A 17217-nucleotide genomic window follows, 5' to 3' on the forward strand; every position below is an offset into this window, starting at 1 on the left:
CCATCATGCTAGCTCACGCAGTACGAGTTATTGTAACTGACTGTAAAAAGTCAGCACAACGAAAATAAACTCCACCTAAACTTGGTTTATATCTGACCCAGATAGACTGCAGGTCATAACTTCTTACCTGAAGTTCAGTTCACCTGACGCTCGGACCGGCAGCCGCCTCGGGTTTCTCCTCCTCCTGCCTCCCCTTTCTCTCATCCACCTGCTGGCCTCTGTGGAAGCTCCGCCATAGCCACCACCAAACAACTGAGTTATTTTTACACACCGGCCAGCATCTGGCCAATCCACCACCTCTCATTGTCCATGCCATTACAAAAAAAATTAAAATCATCGGCCCATAAGAATGAAAAATCACCATCGGCCCACCGGGAAAATGCCTGGTATGCCCGAAGGCCGCTGTACACTCTGCATGGGAACTTCTTTCTACAGTGGAGAATTAAACTTCAAATCTGAACAAGCACCGAGCATGCGGCCACAGGAATGTGACATTCACAGAGAAACCACCGGCTCCCCCACGGACATGACCGCTGTGGCACCGGGCAAACCTCCACCTGCCCCACTCCTGCTAAACAGGTGAAAATAGAATTAAGAACGACAGGACAGTGCTGCTGAGTCTTTGATTTTATTTTTTATTTTTTGGCTTATTCTTTTATATGAAAAAGCTTTTTTGTTTTATTGGCAAATACAGGACATTGGGCTGTGATCAAATTCAGCGTGCAATACATCAATGAATTACCCAGATTATTTAGCTCGTAACACTTGTTAAAGTAGTCATTCCTACCTGTCTGTATTTGTATAAACAGTTTCTAGTAGTTTTCCTTTTATTATTTCTGGTGGGAATGTTTAAATATACATTTGTCATCATCTTCAGCATTGTTGTCACTGTTCGTCTGCAAAGTTATGACTCAGTGATTAGACGTCTGAAGGTTTTCCAACAGAAACTTGGCTGTGGGATTGCTAAGAGGAAGTGCAGACACTCGCTTGCATGATTCCAACATGACAGAGATCTGACACCAAAGCCCAGGTGTTACTTTACTGAACACCAAGCGCACACTCACCAACACACATGACGTAGCTAACAGTAGCTTCTTTTTTTAATTTTATTTTTTTTTCTCTGTGTTTTACTTGCATCTATTTGAAAGAGTGAGAGTAAACACTAAACATTAATTTTATATACTGGAATATGCAGAACATAGGTTTAAATGTTAAACAATTTCTTCAAGTCAAAGACTGTTGCATATAATTAAATTTTTGCTTGATGCGATGTGTACTATTTTAATAGATTAAAACTAATAAAATGATTTTTAGAAAGAGGCTTTCAATTTTATATGATGGATTATGCAGAAAAAATAGAATTGGGCTGAAAGGTCTATTGCTTTATTACGTATTCATTTTGTTTTTCAAAAGTAACTAAGTAACTAATTACTTTTTAAAATACGTAATCACTAAAGGAAAAGGATTACTTTTTTGGAGAAGTAATCAGTAAGTAGTAAGTAATTACTTTTTAAACCTGACCAACACTGCTCCCAATCCCCACTGTGGACCACGCTGCCTGCATACGTTTGGACTGATCTTCATTACCTTTTATAAGTGCAGTAGTTTTCAAATAGGAATGCTATAGCTGTGCAGCATGTGCAATAGACGCTGTTATAACAGTAGGATGGCATGCATTGGGCTCCTTGCTGCTACTGGTGTTCAAGTTGTGTGGTTTCTCCAGTTAAAATATATGAAGGGTAATAAGAACATAAAACTTCATCTTTGAACCATTATTAAAGTTTGCTCAGAGGTTTTTTTTAGTGTAACCTCTGCTCTTTGCCACTGCTGAAACAAGCAGGGTGTCTCCTGCTTTACACAAGGTCTTAATTTACCCACGATGCCTTGAGAACGAGCACAGGTTAATTTCATTCTATCAATCATTTCCACACAGGAGGCGTCACCTCGTTGAAACGATCAATACAGAACATCCAGCGGACGGAACGAGTTTGTTGCAGCTCTGTGTGCATCAGCAGACACGTCTGAGTGTGTTAATTGCTTTCAAAGTGAGACAACACACACGTATAAACACGCACGCAGACACACACACGCGCACACACACAGCCTCTCTGCTTTTACAGCCAGCGTGGGCGTCTTAAGAGAAAGTCAGTAGTAACTTCAGTTTTAGTCAAAAATGAGACGGGATGACATTTGTGAGAGCTTGTTTTAGAGACAACGGAGGAGATAATGGCGTGACTTCTTACTCAGTCTCTCAAAGCTCACATCACAATAAAAAAAGACAACATTTACAAACAAGGCGAGCAGCAGTAACAGTAAAAAAGTAGGGCAGCTTTTTGCCTTCAGTGGTTCTCAGAGTTACGTGACAAAATGTAATTAATCTAACACCACGTTCAGCAGAACAAATCACTGACAAATGAAAACATTTTATTATATTCTGTGAAACACTCTGAGGTTTGTGGTTGACCATTACGAGGAAACAAACTGGTAGGAAACAGCAGCAGCTTCCTGCTTTTAAAGTCAAATTTTTACTGACCCCTCCTTCCACCCTCGTCGACTTGTGAATACAAAACAGCCGCAGAATTGTTAATATCAGGAAAATGATTCTTGCAATTGGTATTTACATTAAAAGCGAACAATTATCTGTTTCCATATTGCATACATGATGATGTAATTTCAGATATAAGGGTAAACAAATCTAAACCTTCAAGATTTTAAGTTCCTTTTTCAATAGTAATCAACGTGAGCAGGGTAGCAGATCAGAAATCACTGGGTGCTGCCCCTCTGGAGCTTTCCAGAAGCTGGCCAATCAGAAGAAAACCTTCTTTTACCCCGGGGGTTGCTTAAAAAGAAAGGAGCTAAAAAGTCTTTTCAGTTTTAGAGATGACTTGAGGGGCAACACAAAGGGCCCATACAAGTTGAGACTAAGGGTTTCTTTTTAGAGCTGTGACTGATGAAGAATAAAAATGGCTCTGCCATTGCTACTGCCTCTTGTCATGGATTTAATTCCACACAATCAAGGAAAAGAAAAAAGCCTGTTTTTGCACACTGCCTTACCTTGTAGACCTGCCCATAGGTGCCATTCCCAACCAGTTCGACCAGCTCAAAGATACCGGCTGGGTCCTGGGTGTGAAAGACAGACAGGAGAGTGGGAGGTAGAGGTTAAAGAGGGAAGAGAAGGAACAAAAAACACAACGTTATTCAGGAGAACTTAACTGTGATTCACAGCTGAACAGGACAGAAGAAGGATGAAGCGATTCAAAGTGGAATTTGACCTTCATGCATGCACTCATTAAAAGGTTGACTGAGCAATGCATACCTGTGGTATTACCCTGTAAAAAGCCTCCCACTGTCACCACACTGTTATTAGTCCTTCAGTAGATAACCTCTGCATTACTCTTACAGACTCGATTCATTCGGCAGAGCCAGATATGCCTCTTATTCACCAGAATCTGACTTTGTGATCTCTCATCTTGCCATGGAAAAGTTAGATTATAGTTTCGGTGGACTGTGTGGAAAAAGCACACATTATTCAGATCTATTCCTGTTAATGTCACTTTTTACTGCTTCCTGAATACTGGAAACCTAACATTGCCACTGAACACCTTAATCAATTCATTCAGTTCACCACACTGATGGTTAAATCTAACATTAATGGGAAACGTACGTTGATAAAGAACTTCAAAATACCTGACCAAGATGGCAGCCAAGTGGAAGGACTTGCTTCTAGAAGTTTAATAGTTTGAAAGAGCTTCGTGACGGGATGGAAACATTAAGGGGAGCACCCCCAGCTGAGCTGTTCACTCAAAAATATTTCCTTTCTATCGAACTGCAGTAAAAAGAAGCACACAGCTGACTAACACTATGGTTCAGGCAAAGGCAAGACAAACCTCTCACCACTTCCTTCTGCACAGTGATCCGACTGTCAGGTGGCGTTCTGAAGAAAAAATAGTTCCTGTGGACATTTTGAAAAAAGACATTCTTTGGGTGCCACAGGGAGCCGTTTCCACTGCAGTCAGGAGAAAGTGAGCGTCTCCAAAACTGGGCACCTCACACCAAATCAATGCAGACGGGTCAAATCAGCCCAGGCCAGAGAAAATCGTAAATTTGGTTTTAAATCTTCCCTTGAAATGTAAAAAACTGTGTTTATTTCTTATTATAAAGCAATGTTACATACAATTACTAACACATGGTACACATACAGGTACAACCAACACAGGTCAAATCCCACCCACATATAAACACACACACACACACACACACACACACAAGATAATCTTATATTCAGGTTTATTCAAATTCAGCAAACCTCCCAAAACACACATGTTGATCTTTAAGCATACCTGAGTGGTGCCTGTTTGGTATTAGCACACCTGCGTGTGCGTGCATGTGTGTCTGTGTGTGTTGGTGTACAGTAGGCCACAGGAGAGCGTTGGGACTGTTACAGCAGAGCCTCCTGAAGGGGATTAGCTTAAAAAGCAGTGTTCCTTTTCAGTCAAGGTCAAACAGAAGCACATCTAATCCTGGAGGAACGAGCCTAGCGTGCATCCACACACCTGTGCACAGCTTTTACCAGCCGTGAGACCACACATGTATGACAAACACCTGACGTGAAGAAGAAATTTGGATGGCAAATGAAGGGAAAAGCTACAGAAACAAAGGTCTGCATTTAACCTGAGGGGCGGCTAATGAGATTTCACACTGACATGTAAAACTCAAGTTTGCATCCAAAAGCAGTCTGCAGCTGGGGACCAGCATTTTCCACAACAGAGTCATCGCTACACCTCCTGCACATATTTGAGGAAACTCACGAGCTGCGCATCAGAAATATTCCTTTTACCTCTAATTAATCCTCTCAGGATTCGAGGTTTTCCTTCGCTAACCCCTTCTTGAAACTGTAGCCTGTTACACTGGAGTACTGCATACACGAGCTGAGTGCCGCTGCAGCTCTGTGAACGCACAACGATGCAGCAGGGCCGAGACCATTGTCTGCCACAGGTATCATCTCCACTTCTGCAAATTCAACAGTGCAGCAAAACCACAGTCGAAACCCAAAAGAACAACGTGAGTAACGCTGTCATTGTTCTCATTCCTTTGTAAGACATCATCACTCTGCTCACTCACTGGCTGAGAAAAACATCTTTGGAACATATAGACGCTCACGCTGGGTTATACACAAACCTCTAACAAAGACAAACCGGTTCAGCCTCAAGCTACAGGTTTTTCTGCATAAATCGAGTCATTTTGACGAACATTTCTAGGGATCTCAGGTTAATTCAAACTACTGGATTAAATAGCGTCAATATTCCACGTCTACTTTTGGGCATAACCACTGAACTTTGGGACTTCTTCTCAAAAGCTGAGCGGCTAAGCGGATACTGCTGAGACACCAGAGGAGACGGCACTGACTGTCTTATAAAGAATGAGTGGATTACTAAATGACTGAACTGGGCTCAAGACTCAAGGGGTCAGGAGGCCTGTGGGCTTCAGCTGCAAAATGTCAAACACACTCAGTACAACAAAGAAACACAAAACAACCAGGAAGAGACTCAAAAGGATCATAAACAGACAAAAACAACCAAAAAGAGACACTAAACGACCACAAAGCGTCTCAAGAATACCAAGAAGAATAAAAAAAAACACCAAGAAATTTAAAATAACCACGAGGAGACTCAAAATGATCACAAAGAAACACAAAATAGCCACAGAGACCCACAGAGACCCACAGAGACGATGGAGATAAAAAGCAGCGCTGTGTGTTTTGTGTCTCCTTCCATCTGCAGGATGATTTTTGGGACCTTTGCTGCCTGATCTCAGGGGCTGTGGTCTCTGAAACATCCACGACTGCACTGTTTTATGAACACCACGATGCTGCCTGGAGCCGATGCACAGCTGTGATTTTGACCGGTCTCCTTTCGGTTGACACGATCCCCTTTCATTCAAATGTCCCCGACCGTCTCACCTGTCCTGTTTCTGCCAGCCGACCTCAAATCTACAAAGCCACCCTCCACCTCACCCTCCTGACTCAGCCCCATTTCAGGCAGGCAACTGTAAAATAATGGAATGTGACAGACGCCAAGGTCACGTCCCCATGTGAGCCTTAAACAGCTATTAATACAACATCTGACCGGAGCTATCAGAGGAGCTTAACCCCAGCCTGAGCATCCAGGAGGAGGAGGAGGAGGAAGCAGGTTTGACTATAGGAGGAGGGGATCACACAAGATCATTTGGGACTCTGCAGAAACAGGAAGTGTGCTAGTGTGAGTGTGCTTGCGACAGGCTTTGCGTCACGCAAACGCCCCCCCCACCCCCCCCACCTCTATCTGCTGCGTCCTGGGTGACCTAATTTCAGCTACTCATGGAGGCTGCAACGGATTTTTACAAGAAAACACACAGACTCCTATGTCTTTATTTATCCCAGCGATGTGTGTGTCTGTGCGTGTGCCTTTTAGAGATACAAAGACACACACAGGCTTGCAGTCCCACCCGGTCGATCATGTCCAGACTTGATCGTTACTCTGCAGGTACATCTGTGTTGCATAAGCGGCAAAGAAAGGGGAGCTGTGCCTCACACACACACACACACACACACACACACACACACACACACACACACTGAATTAAAAAATAAGAAAGTTTATACAAATGTGATTCTATCATTAGTTTTCCTCTCACACACACACACTCTCACATTCCTGCACTGTCTCCTTCTGCACATCTCACATCCTGGCGGAGGCGCGCGCACGTGCACGGACATAACCCCTTGCACACAGTCAGTGCACGCTGCCGCTGCTGCTGTCGCCACAACATCGCGAAATGGCGGAACTCGCTCCTGTTGCGGTTATCGTCGCTATTATTCACGGTGTGTGTGAGTGTGTGAGTTTGTGTGTTAGAGTGAGAAACCTAGAGCAAAACGCGCGTGCACGAGTGAGGAAAGTGAGCGCGTGCACCACAAGCCTCTGTATCTGTGTGTGCTGTGAAAGTGTCAATGAGCAGGCAGCTTAACATCTGCCCCACATACCACAGACACAGCAGCCTCTACTTGCTGCCTTGCGCACGCGCAGGTGTGTGTGCGTACGGGGTTGGTGCACGCGCACAGCTCGGAGCGTCGTTACATCGCGTTCCAATTGTTTAGAATAAATAAAAAAGGAACAAACAACAACAGGAGGCTGCCTGAGCCCACACTCTGATATCCGATGTGATTTCCTCAATCACGAGCATCACAGCCCCCCCCCCCCCCCCATACAGCACAGTGTAACTCATGTGCACGCGCAAGCACGGCAGAAGCAAGAAAGGAGAGGAAGGCACAGAGACGCATCCATCACCGGTGAGGATGGAGAGGAGAAGAAGGAGAAAAGGAGGAGGGGGGGACAGGTGTTCGGCAAACTCACACGCACGCGCACAGGCAGAGACAGCTCATCACACACGCAGGGACACATTTACCCGTAGTGCAGACAGGTCTATCTCGTCCAGACTCCGTGCCGGGGAGTCGCTCGCCATGGTTCTCTCGGTAGACACGGGACTCAAGATGGAAGCTTCCCCAACGACCATCGACCGAGAGGTGCAGAGCGGCGGGGAGGAACACGCTCACACTCCCGTGCAGTAAACAAACCCCCCACCCACCCCTACAGAAAAAAAAATCCTCGGAAAGATCCCGGTGCAGGCGATGCTTCAGCCCGAGAGGAGCAACGAGCGCTCCGGCAGGGCAGAGGAGCCGGAGGAGGAGGGAGGCGGGCGATGTTCGCGGAGCTCCAGGTGCTGCTACATGCTGCTCGCTCTGCGCCGTGAATCCTCTGCTACATGCCTCCACCTCGACACCCCCGCCCCCCCTAGATCCGGACAGTAGAAAGAGGAGAAGACGCGCGCGGACAGAGAAGAGCGCACAGCAGCCGAGGCGCGCGAGGACAGCGTCCGTGCGTCCGTGTGCGAGGCGGAGCAGCAGTGCGCTTCCCGGGAGTGGCCTGACGAGAGAAGGCTGCGCTACTCACAGAGACGCCCACAATCACACACACACACACTCACACACACACACACACACACACACACACCTTCAGTGCAAAGGTGAAAAGAAGACACATTGACACAGCTGACTGTTCCTGTATTATTTTAGCGCTAATCAGCTCAGACACAAGAAAAACCCTCAAGCGTTAAATGTCAGCACACACAGGAGGGGCCCTGCCCTTTTGTGTGTCTGCTGCCAGAGCGGCTTTCATAGAGCCCACATGGGACTTTTCCGAGACCCATTTCTGCCCTAATGTCACATCAAAGGGACACTTAAGTGGGGACATTAGCGGCCTCTCTGCTTAGGCTGGTCCCAGTTTGTGCCTCCGGACCAGCAGCAGAGGAAAGCTTCAGATTGTTCAGAAGATGTCAAACAGAAGCTTCTCAAGGTATTTCCGGGATGCCTCAAGACTCTCTAACCATCTGGGTGAAAAGTATTCCATCTGAAAAGTATTTCTTTTTTGAATAAAACTGCTTTATTTTGTAGAAAAATGCACAACAAACTCCATAAATCACGCTTCGTGTTGTGTCGCTTGATCTGTATTTTTAAAAACATTTTTAAAAACTTTTATTAAAAATTGTTAAAACTTCAATACTTTTTATTTATTTTTCAGCATAAAAACAAAGACTGAAGGAATGAATACAGAAAGAAATAGTAAGGAGCAGTTCTGGGTGTATTTATCAAAAACAGTAGAAGAAACAAAGGGTGTGTGGTAACTGTCTGCCTTCTTTTTACTTTTTGCTACCTCAAGTGGCAGAATTGTCTGCCTCGTCAATAACTCCCACAGACTGTATATAAAAGATGCATATGGAGCCACCCTGGTGCTCATAATCAACCATTTTGAAGCTCCATTCCCGTTTTGTGGCTGCCCCCATCGCCTGGGGCTAGAAAAAGAGCAGAGTAAACTTTACTGGCCCCGGTGGAACAATTTATTCACAGAGAGTCTCATTCAGTACACACAAAACACACAATCTATAACATTATATGATTACTGTGCATCTGGAACTGAATATGTGGATGCTAAGGGTCCTGAATCTTAGTCTGTGCCTGTGTTCCCACACAGATCCTGAATAGTGTTAGTGATGACACCAGAAATCTCCACACCAGAGACTGGAGTGCTAAATAATCAGCTGCTAAGCTAGCTGGTCATTGCACAGACGCACCTCGCTGCAGAGTTTCCTTCCCATAGTTTTGCTTTGGCCCGATGCTCAGGTGATTTAAGATTTTAGCGTTTCTGAATTTTTGTTGCTTCATTTTGGAGAGAATCATCCATCACTGTCTCCTCACTCAGTGCACTCACTGCCTGCTGGCTAACCCCAGCTCTTGTCTCTCATGTTTCCTCACAGCTGACTCTCTAACCGTGTCCTCGGTATCATTCAGCGTCTGAATCATTCACCCAAATGTCTGAACCGACTCCACCAGCACCATCTTGGCTGCTGGTGGTATCTCATTCAGCCGCCAGCTGAAGGTCACTTTAAAGGAGATTTTTGTAACTAATTTAGTAGCAGTTTTTCACCCCCAGGTGTGTTATGATGTTTCTGTTTACCCCGACTTCCTTCAGAGGTGTCACCTTTGCCATAGTTGCAAATAAAAACATTTGTTTAACGACTTAACTGATTAAATAAAGATTCCACTGCTCCATCTTTTGGTACATATTGGTATTATACCAGCCCCGCCCTGGTTTACTCCACTTTAACACCAACGCTGCTTCTTCACATTCCGTTGATAGTTTTAGTTCATTTTGGAAGATTTTAAACTATTTTAAAACCCACAATTTCTTTGAGGATGTTGTTGTATTTACTTTGCCGGATACTGAAGCCTGGCTCGGAGACTTTTCCTAACAACAACACAAATCTCCTCCTTGCGTTTTCACTCCTGGTGTTCTTTGACCTGTCGGGTTCCGGGGAATCTTTCGTGTTTCAGCCTGTGTAGCTCCACCCACTCGAACCCCAGGCTGCAGTGACCCCCCCACCCCCGAAGCTGTCTCCAGGTCGAATGCTTAAACGCATGCCTGAAAAGCTCAGCCGTGATTTCACATGCCCTGCTGTCACTACGCTCTGCAGCCACTGACAGATTGTCAGGTAGAGAGTTCTGCAGGACACGCCCTCCGAACGATGAGTGAGCTGTTGTTCCAGCTAGTGAAACACTCTACTGCAAGGTTTTCTGCTGTGTCCTTTAATGGTTTGCACCAAATTTATGTTCCTATGCATGATAAAAAAAATCTTCATCATGTGCAAGTTTATTGCTCAAACATTTTCTGTTAGTGCAACTTCTCTTTTGTCTTCTTGTTGCATTTCCTCCCTTTTTCCTGTCTGTAGTCTAAAGCAGTGATTCTGTTACCCACAGATAAATATTCTGGACTAAGCACATTTTAAACTGTCCATGAGAGCAGTGCTTGAGTTTTGGATTGGTAACAAAAAGGGGGGATGTGTAACGGGCCACTTTCCCCGCCTGTAAAGAAGAGTCTCTTTGTGTTGTTCGACATCACTCTGGAGTCATTTTGGTTCTCTTCATGTTTCCTTCCTTTAATTTTATGTGTTTTTGTGTCTCTTTGTTATAGTTTTGTTCTACACAGCACCGTCAACTTCGTGTTTTAGGGTTTTTTATTCCCAGTTTACTTATTTATTGGACATTTTGAGTATCTTTTCTTTACCATTTTCCACTTTTTTGCTGTGGCTTTGTCATCTGCTTGGATTGGTGGACTTCGTTGTCCTTTAACATTTCTTTTTGATCAATTTGAGTCTTTTTGTTGGACTTTTGGCAATTGGCTGTTGGAATTTGTTTGTTGTCTCTGCTTCTGTGTGTTTTTGCAGTTGTGTCTTTCATGTCATTTTCCTTTTTGAAGCTCGTTGCCATTGTGAGCCATCTTTAGTCACCCACATAACTGTTTGTTAGTGTCCTTTCAGTTACTTCATGGTTGACTTTTTAGAGCTTTTTGTGATTGTGTTCTTTTTTTCTCTTTGTGGTTGCTTTGTGTTTCATTTTCAGTTTCTTTGTGGGGGTTTATTGACTCATGATCTCTTTTCACATTTCGTTTTGGTCTTGTTGTATGTTTATTGCCTCTCATTTGGCATCTTCTTGCAACTGCTCTCTGCAGTTTGTGTCTTCGTGGACATTGTTACTTTATGTTTAGTTTGTGGCAGTCTTGCAATCATCTTGTTGCCTTTTCGTCTTGCTTTGTGGTTGTGTTGCAATATTTCTGTTGTTGTTTTGTGTCTGGCATCTTTGCTCATATTTAGCAAACCATATTTTTGTGTTTAGTTTTTCTTTTGTGTATTTTTAGAGCAGTAATTTCTTCTTTGCCACCTGTTCAGATTTCTTCAGTATTGGAACTTGTGACTGATCTTTCTGTGGTTGTTCTTTGCAGACAGTTTGTGTCTCTTTGTGGCTGCTTTGTCTGAGTCATCGTGGCACTTCTTTTTGCACAGTTTTTTTTTCTTTTTGGTGTCTCTTCTGCCATTTTGCGCCTTTTATAATTGTTTTCTGTCTCTTTTTGGTTGCTTCCCATACTGCTCTTCATTTTGTCTGTAGTCATTTTTCGTCTTTCTTTTACGATGTCTGTGTCTCGTTGTGGTTGGTTTGCGTCTCATTTTTCTGATACGTGTGATTTTTCAACAGTAAATGTTAATTTCCTTCCCAAACCCTGCAATAGGTCTCTTCTAAAATTGTAAGACGACTGTTTGAACCCAGTCTTTCCTCATTTCCACCACTGCATCTGTGACAATGTGACAATTTTGAGAACCAAAGTTTACAGAAGTTGGAGTTTTTTACTAGGCAGGTTTTGTATTAGTGAGTTTTTTGCATTCCCCCCTCATATAGCCACTGACAGTTGTGATTCAAACTTTGGGAATAACAAGTTTTGTGGTGCTATGCCAGCGGTTTTTGTGGGAAAATGTGTGGAACCGGTTCTAGATTCAGCACCTGAACTACGCTGGTGAGACAAGTTGGGGCAGGATCATCCTGGCAGTCCAGTTAAATGGAAAACAGATAAGAGCATAATATTAAGAAAGGTCAACTGAAAAAACAATGACCAGTTTTAAAGCTTTTATTTTGAAAATTGTAGCTTTCACACATTGTGATGTTTGTTTCGCAGAGACAGCTGCTGATTTGTGAGATACTTTCCAAAAGATACAATATGTTTGTGATTTTGTAAGAAAGCATTTTCTTTATTGAAGAATATTTAAATATTAAACTCGTTAAGTTGGACTTAATGGGACTAAGCTTTCCTCTTACACTTACAGATCTGCCCCAGCTTGCTCTCAGACTGAGGAACACTGCAGCGTGCCTGCTTATGGTCACAAATCGACAACCAATTATTGAGAACAAATAAAAATAATAACTATAGTAATACTAGTAATTAAGTAAGTGGGCTGATGTTCCCAGGACACGCCTCATTCAGTGATGTCAGTCAAGGCAGGTATTTCCTGCACACTCCCATACACACAAAAGCGCGTTGTCTGGCAACGCTCTGAAGTTTCATGGTGGTCGTGTTTATTTTTCATGGACTGGATTTGGCTTTACTGAGGTTCACATGGGTGGCAGGTTGCAGTGCAGTGGTTACCATGGTCACCTATCAGCCAAAAGGTTCCTGGTATGAGCCCTGCCCTCAAAGGGCTGGGTCTTTAGTGTGTGCGTTCCCTCTGGGTATTCCCACAGAACAGGAAAAACATGCATGCTGATCACAGGTGAGAGGCAGATAACATACTCCACATGTGTGCTGATGAAGACCAGAGGGCGGGCCCACATTACACCGGTTTTAGAATCGCTGCATTGGCTCCCCGTGTGTTTCAGGATCGATTTTAAAGTTCTTTTATTGGTTTTTAAATGTCTTAATGGTCTTGGGCCTTCTTATCTCTCAGATCTGCTTCTACCATATGAACCCTCGCGGACCCTGAGGTCCTCTGGTACTGGCCTTTTGATTGTTCCTAAAGTCAGGACACATACTCACGGAGAGGCAGCGTTTCAGTGGTATGGTCCTCGTCTGTGGAACAGCCTGCCGGAGGAGCTCAGGGCTGCAGAGAACGTACATGTTTTTAAGAACAGGCTCAAGACCCACCTTTTTAATTTAGCTTTCACCTAACGTTTATTTATTTTATGCTTATTTATTCTATCCTGTTATTCTATTTATATTATTAATTTAGGCTTTACCTAATATTTATTGATTTTATTCTTATTCATTTTTTATCTTCTTACTCTATTTAGATTTATACTGTATCCCATTCTTATTTATTTTATCTTTTTATCCTGTATATATTCTTATTAGGTCATATCTCCAGTGTTTCCTCGGAGGGGGCTCTCTGCACCGGGGCTGTGATCGACCGTGGCTGCTGGGGCCCTGTGGGTCCTCTCAGCCTGGCTGGGGGGCTTCTTTGCCTCCCTCCTGCTGTGTGCCCAACCTGGAGGCTGCGGTCTGTGACCGGCTCCCGGTGCAGACGGCTCCCTGTGATAGTGTTTCCTCACCGGGCTCATGTCTGTCCAGCCCAATTTTACTTTTTAAGTGTGTGTGTGTGTGTGTGTGTGTGTGTGTATGTATCCATGATTGTTTATGTTAATGAGAGTGTGGGGAGTGAGTTGGAGGGCAGGGTGGGGCGGGCTGCTTTTAACCATGTAAAGCACTTTGTGCTACATTGCTGTATGAAAAGTGCTTTATAAATAAAGATTGATTGATTGATTGATTGATGTTTAAAAAAAACACGTGCTTTCAGTAAAACTAGAAAAAGTCTAGATAAGTACCATTACACAGAGCCATACTGATACACCCAGCCTTCCCTGAGAGTGTAAATATGCTTGAATGAACCAAATCAAAAACTGAGATCAGGCAACAAAACCAGAGTTGAACCTGCTACAGGTTTTTACTCCAGAGTTAAAGTCAGGATTCAAATCCTGATTTTTCTCATAAAGTTGGACAAACATTTGTTTGTTGAGCTGAAACATGAAAAGGGTCAAACACAGCATACCTTTGGCATCACCGCATGTAAAGCATGGGTGTGTGGCGCCATCAAGTGGAAGAAGTGAGACCTACCCAGAGAGATCTGGGTACAGTGGAAGGTTTTCTGAGGTAATGCTAATAAATAGCCCTGATAAAAACCGAGCGCTCACGTGTGATGAAGGCACACACAGCGAAACTGTTCACTGCTTCATTACTCGGCCACATCTGGCAGATGTTATGAGATGTGGTGGCTTTTACCCTATTCTGGATCCAAAGCCTTTGTAAAACACGGAAATGCAGTTTGGTTTAATTTCAGTCTTCTCTAATGGCTACAGAGCTCCAAATACATTACATTAGTGTGGCCCATGAAGATCTGTTGTCTCTGTGCGCTCTCTTTATCACATTCATGTGCAGTTGAGTTGCTTCTTTAGAAGAAACTATCTGGAAGGCTAAAGTGAGGTAAAATGGTTCCCATATAAAGATTGTTCAGTTTATTTGAACTTAAAGTTCAAAACGAGCCCAGAAATTCATTTTTAAAAGATGTGAATGCTTTTTTGACTAAAGCAAAACCTCTTTATCCATTAATAAAATTAATAACATTATTATTAATAATAAATGTATTTATATAGTACAGCTTCACAGGTTGAATCAAAGCTACATATTAAGGTTATGTATACATGTTTGAGCAACCATGTGGTCAGACATTCATTCCAACATGCACACTTCCATGGTCCAAAATAAAAGGGGAAAAATCAGGGGAAAGCTAACCTGCAAAACCGAGTTTTCAGTTGTCACTTAAAACAGTCAGCTGACCTGAGGACTTCAAAAACATGATCGCCTCTGGTTTTAAAACCAGAGTGAGGGTCAGAGGAGAGAGATAAGAGATAAGAGATAAGAGAGCAGTGATAAGGTCTCAGAAGCTCCGCTATAGAAACACGGACCTGTGCGTTTTTATTTCTCAGTAATGCCTTTATTACTATTAGTGCTGCAGCTTGTTCATTTACCTTCAGCTGCATCTTTTAGCTGTTCTCCCATCAGCAGCAGCTGAAAGCTGAAAGAGAAAGCTGATATAGTGATCTTGAATAAACAGCTGAAGCTCAGCTTTAATCCTCACTGAGCGTTTTCTCTATATTCTGGCATCTTTCTGCTTCCTCCTCTGGTTTCCTTCTCAGCTCTCGTAAACTACAGATAGCTACCACCAGCTGATGAGAACATCGAGGCATTTAGCCACAATGTTCTAATTATATATTGCAATTTAATATACACTCACTGGTCATTTCATTAGGTACACCTGTTCAGCTGCTCAAGAACACAAATAGCTTTTCACATAATCACATGTCAGCAGCTCATTGTAGTTTTGCATTCCCAGGTCTCATCTAATTTCCAAAGTGTCTTCACTCAGTCCTAGCTAGCCATCTGTGCAGTCTCCCTTTGTCACATAGTCTGTTTACTTTACACTTGTGGTCTCAGGTGGTAGAGTGGGTTGTTTACCAATTGGAAGGTCGGTGAATTGATCCCAGACTCCTCCTGTCTTCGTGCTGAAGGATCCTTTGGCAAGACACTGAACCCAGAGTTGCCCCTGATGGATCCATCCGTGTGAGTGGGAATGTTAGAAAGCAATTGACCATAAATACAAGTGCTGTATGAGTGTGTGTGGGACTGAATGAATGAGAGTTGCAGCTGTTGTTGTTTGAGTAGAAAGTTGTTATATAACTACCAATCCATTTACCATTTCCTTGATTTTTGATTCCTTGCCTTGATTCCTTTAAAAAAAATTTCTGGGTCCTGCTTCATCCCCCAAATCTTCACTAACCCCTGAATTCCTGTTAAAAGAAACAGACATGAATGTTTCAGTCCACACTCCATAACAGTTGGTGGCCGTAATGCACCATTCAGTTGTCTGCCAACTGCCAATAAAAGAAAAAGAAGAAAGAAGAAGTTCCAGCTTTACTGAGGCCCTCGCTCATCCATAGGTAAGCAGCACAGGTGCGCCCTAAAGTATCGGAGTGTGCGACCGTGAAGGTTCATGGGAACGTGCAGGGTGGAGGGGTTAATTGTCGCTAAATCTACGTGCTCATACATCAGCCAGCTGTGTGCGCAGCTTAATCTCCAGCTCTGCTCCTTTGGACGCATCCTAGTTTTTTCTTTTCACTCCTTTAACTAAGTGAGATAAATCAGCATGACAATGGAACAATAAAATGTGCCTCCTTACGAGCAGCATTATGTGAGGCTTTAGTCAAACAGGTTGACTCAGTAAAGATTGCAAGGACACGGCCAAGGTTTCGATGCTGCGGTTACAGCTTTGAGCCATCCACCAGCGCCTATGACCACTTCCTCTGATAACACCTCACCCTCTCATTCAGAAAAAATGAACACTCTTAACAGCATAGCTTGCAGCCACATCAGATGCAATGTTAAACATGTTTTTTTCCAGCATTTTTCCAAAGCAATTCACATGTTTGTGCGATTCATATAAACGCTTTACTCTAAAACTGTGGGCTCTGTGAAACAAAACAAAACAAAAATCTCTTAATATAAGTTCAACAGCTTTGCCCATTCAGTTTGATAAATTGCTCTCCGTAAAGTGTCCTTTAGTGATGACTGATTTTGACCAGTTTAGGAAAATGTGAATGTTTTATTTCTTGATTTGGAGCTTGTTGGAAGATGTTGAGTGTTTGCTCACAAAAAGTTGGAGCAGAAAAGTCTTTTCATTGTCCCTGCAGCTGTTTTTCTGCATGCACCAAACCTCTACAGTCTCATTTCTATTTGAAGGAGTACTGCAGGAGACATGCAGCAGTGACTGCGGTCACACAGAGGATGAGAAATGTATGGTGATGTTGTGTAATGCAGTTTGAATTCTCCCTGGTGTAACCTCGATGATGTGCAATGGTCTTAAACACACAAACACAACTGGTAAATAAGCTCACTTTCCAATTGGAAGGATGAAGGAGCCTTCAAGTATTTACTGCTCTGTTTTTGTGAATCCTGAGGTCATTCACTGCCAGCAATAAAGTTCCCCCTGGTGAGAGTCTGTATCTGTCACTGATGCTCATCAGAGACTAGAGACCAGAGATGCTTCTTTCAGGTTGTGCATAAAATCTTGTGATTTTAAATGGAGCACCAAAATGCAGTTGCTGTAGAAGTGCAGTTTATCACTAGTGTTGTAGGTTCAAGCTGTGCAAGGGTCCACTTGTGTCTGACTGAGGTCCCCCTTATCAGAGGGTGAACTGTGTTAAACTGCATTCCTGCCAGATTCCTGTGACAAGTCAGTGCAAACAGTAATACTTCA

At 43.3% G+C, this 17217-nt stretch overlaps 1 protein-coding gene across 9 annotated transcripts in view; it reads right to left on the reverse strand.

The window, feature by feature from the left end:
* tnikb (TRAF2 and NCK interacting kinase b) overlaps window positions 1-7959 on the reverse strand; it is a 64080-nt gene extending 56121 nt beyond the window's left edge. For 4 of the 9 annotated variants that reach the window (XM_084939982.1, XM_084939987.1, XM_084939984.1 and 1 more), the window contains exons 1-2: window positions 7441-7959; window positions 3055-3120 (exon numbers count right to left, since the gene is read on the reverse strand). In XM_084939982.1, the coding sequence (XP_084796108.1) occupies window positions 3055-3120; window positions 7441-7548 (174 nt within the window). In that variant the 5' untranslated portion in view covers window positions 7549-7959. The remainder of the gene's footprint in view (window positions 1-3054; window positions 3121-7440) is intronic. The other 5 variants (XM_084939988.1, XM_084939983.1, XM_084939981.1 and 2 more) reach the window with 2 other exon arrangements.
* Between the last annotated feature and the right edge of the window lie 9258 nt (window positions 7960-17217).

The sequence above is a fragment of the Perissodus microlepis genome, chromosome 9 (assembly GCF_051167445.1).
Source record: "Perissodus microlepis isolate ML-2025 ecotype Zambia chromosome 9, ASM5116744v1, whole genome shotgun sequence".
In the NCBI taxonomy this organism is placed as follows: Eukaryota; Metazoa; Chordata; class Actinopteri; order Cichliformes; family Cichlidae; genus Perissodus; species Perissodus microlepis.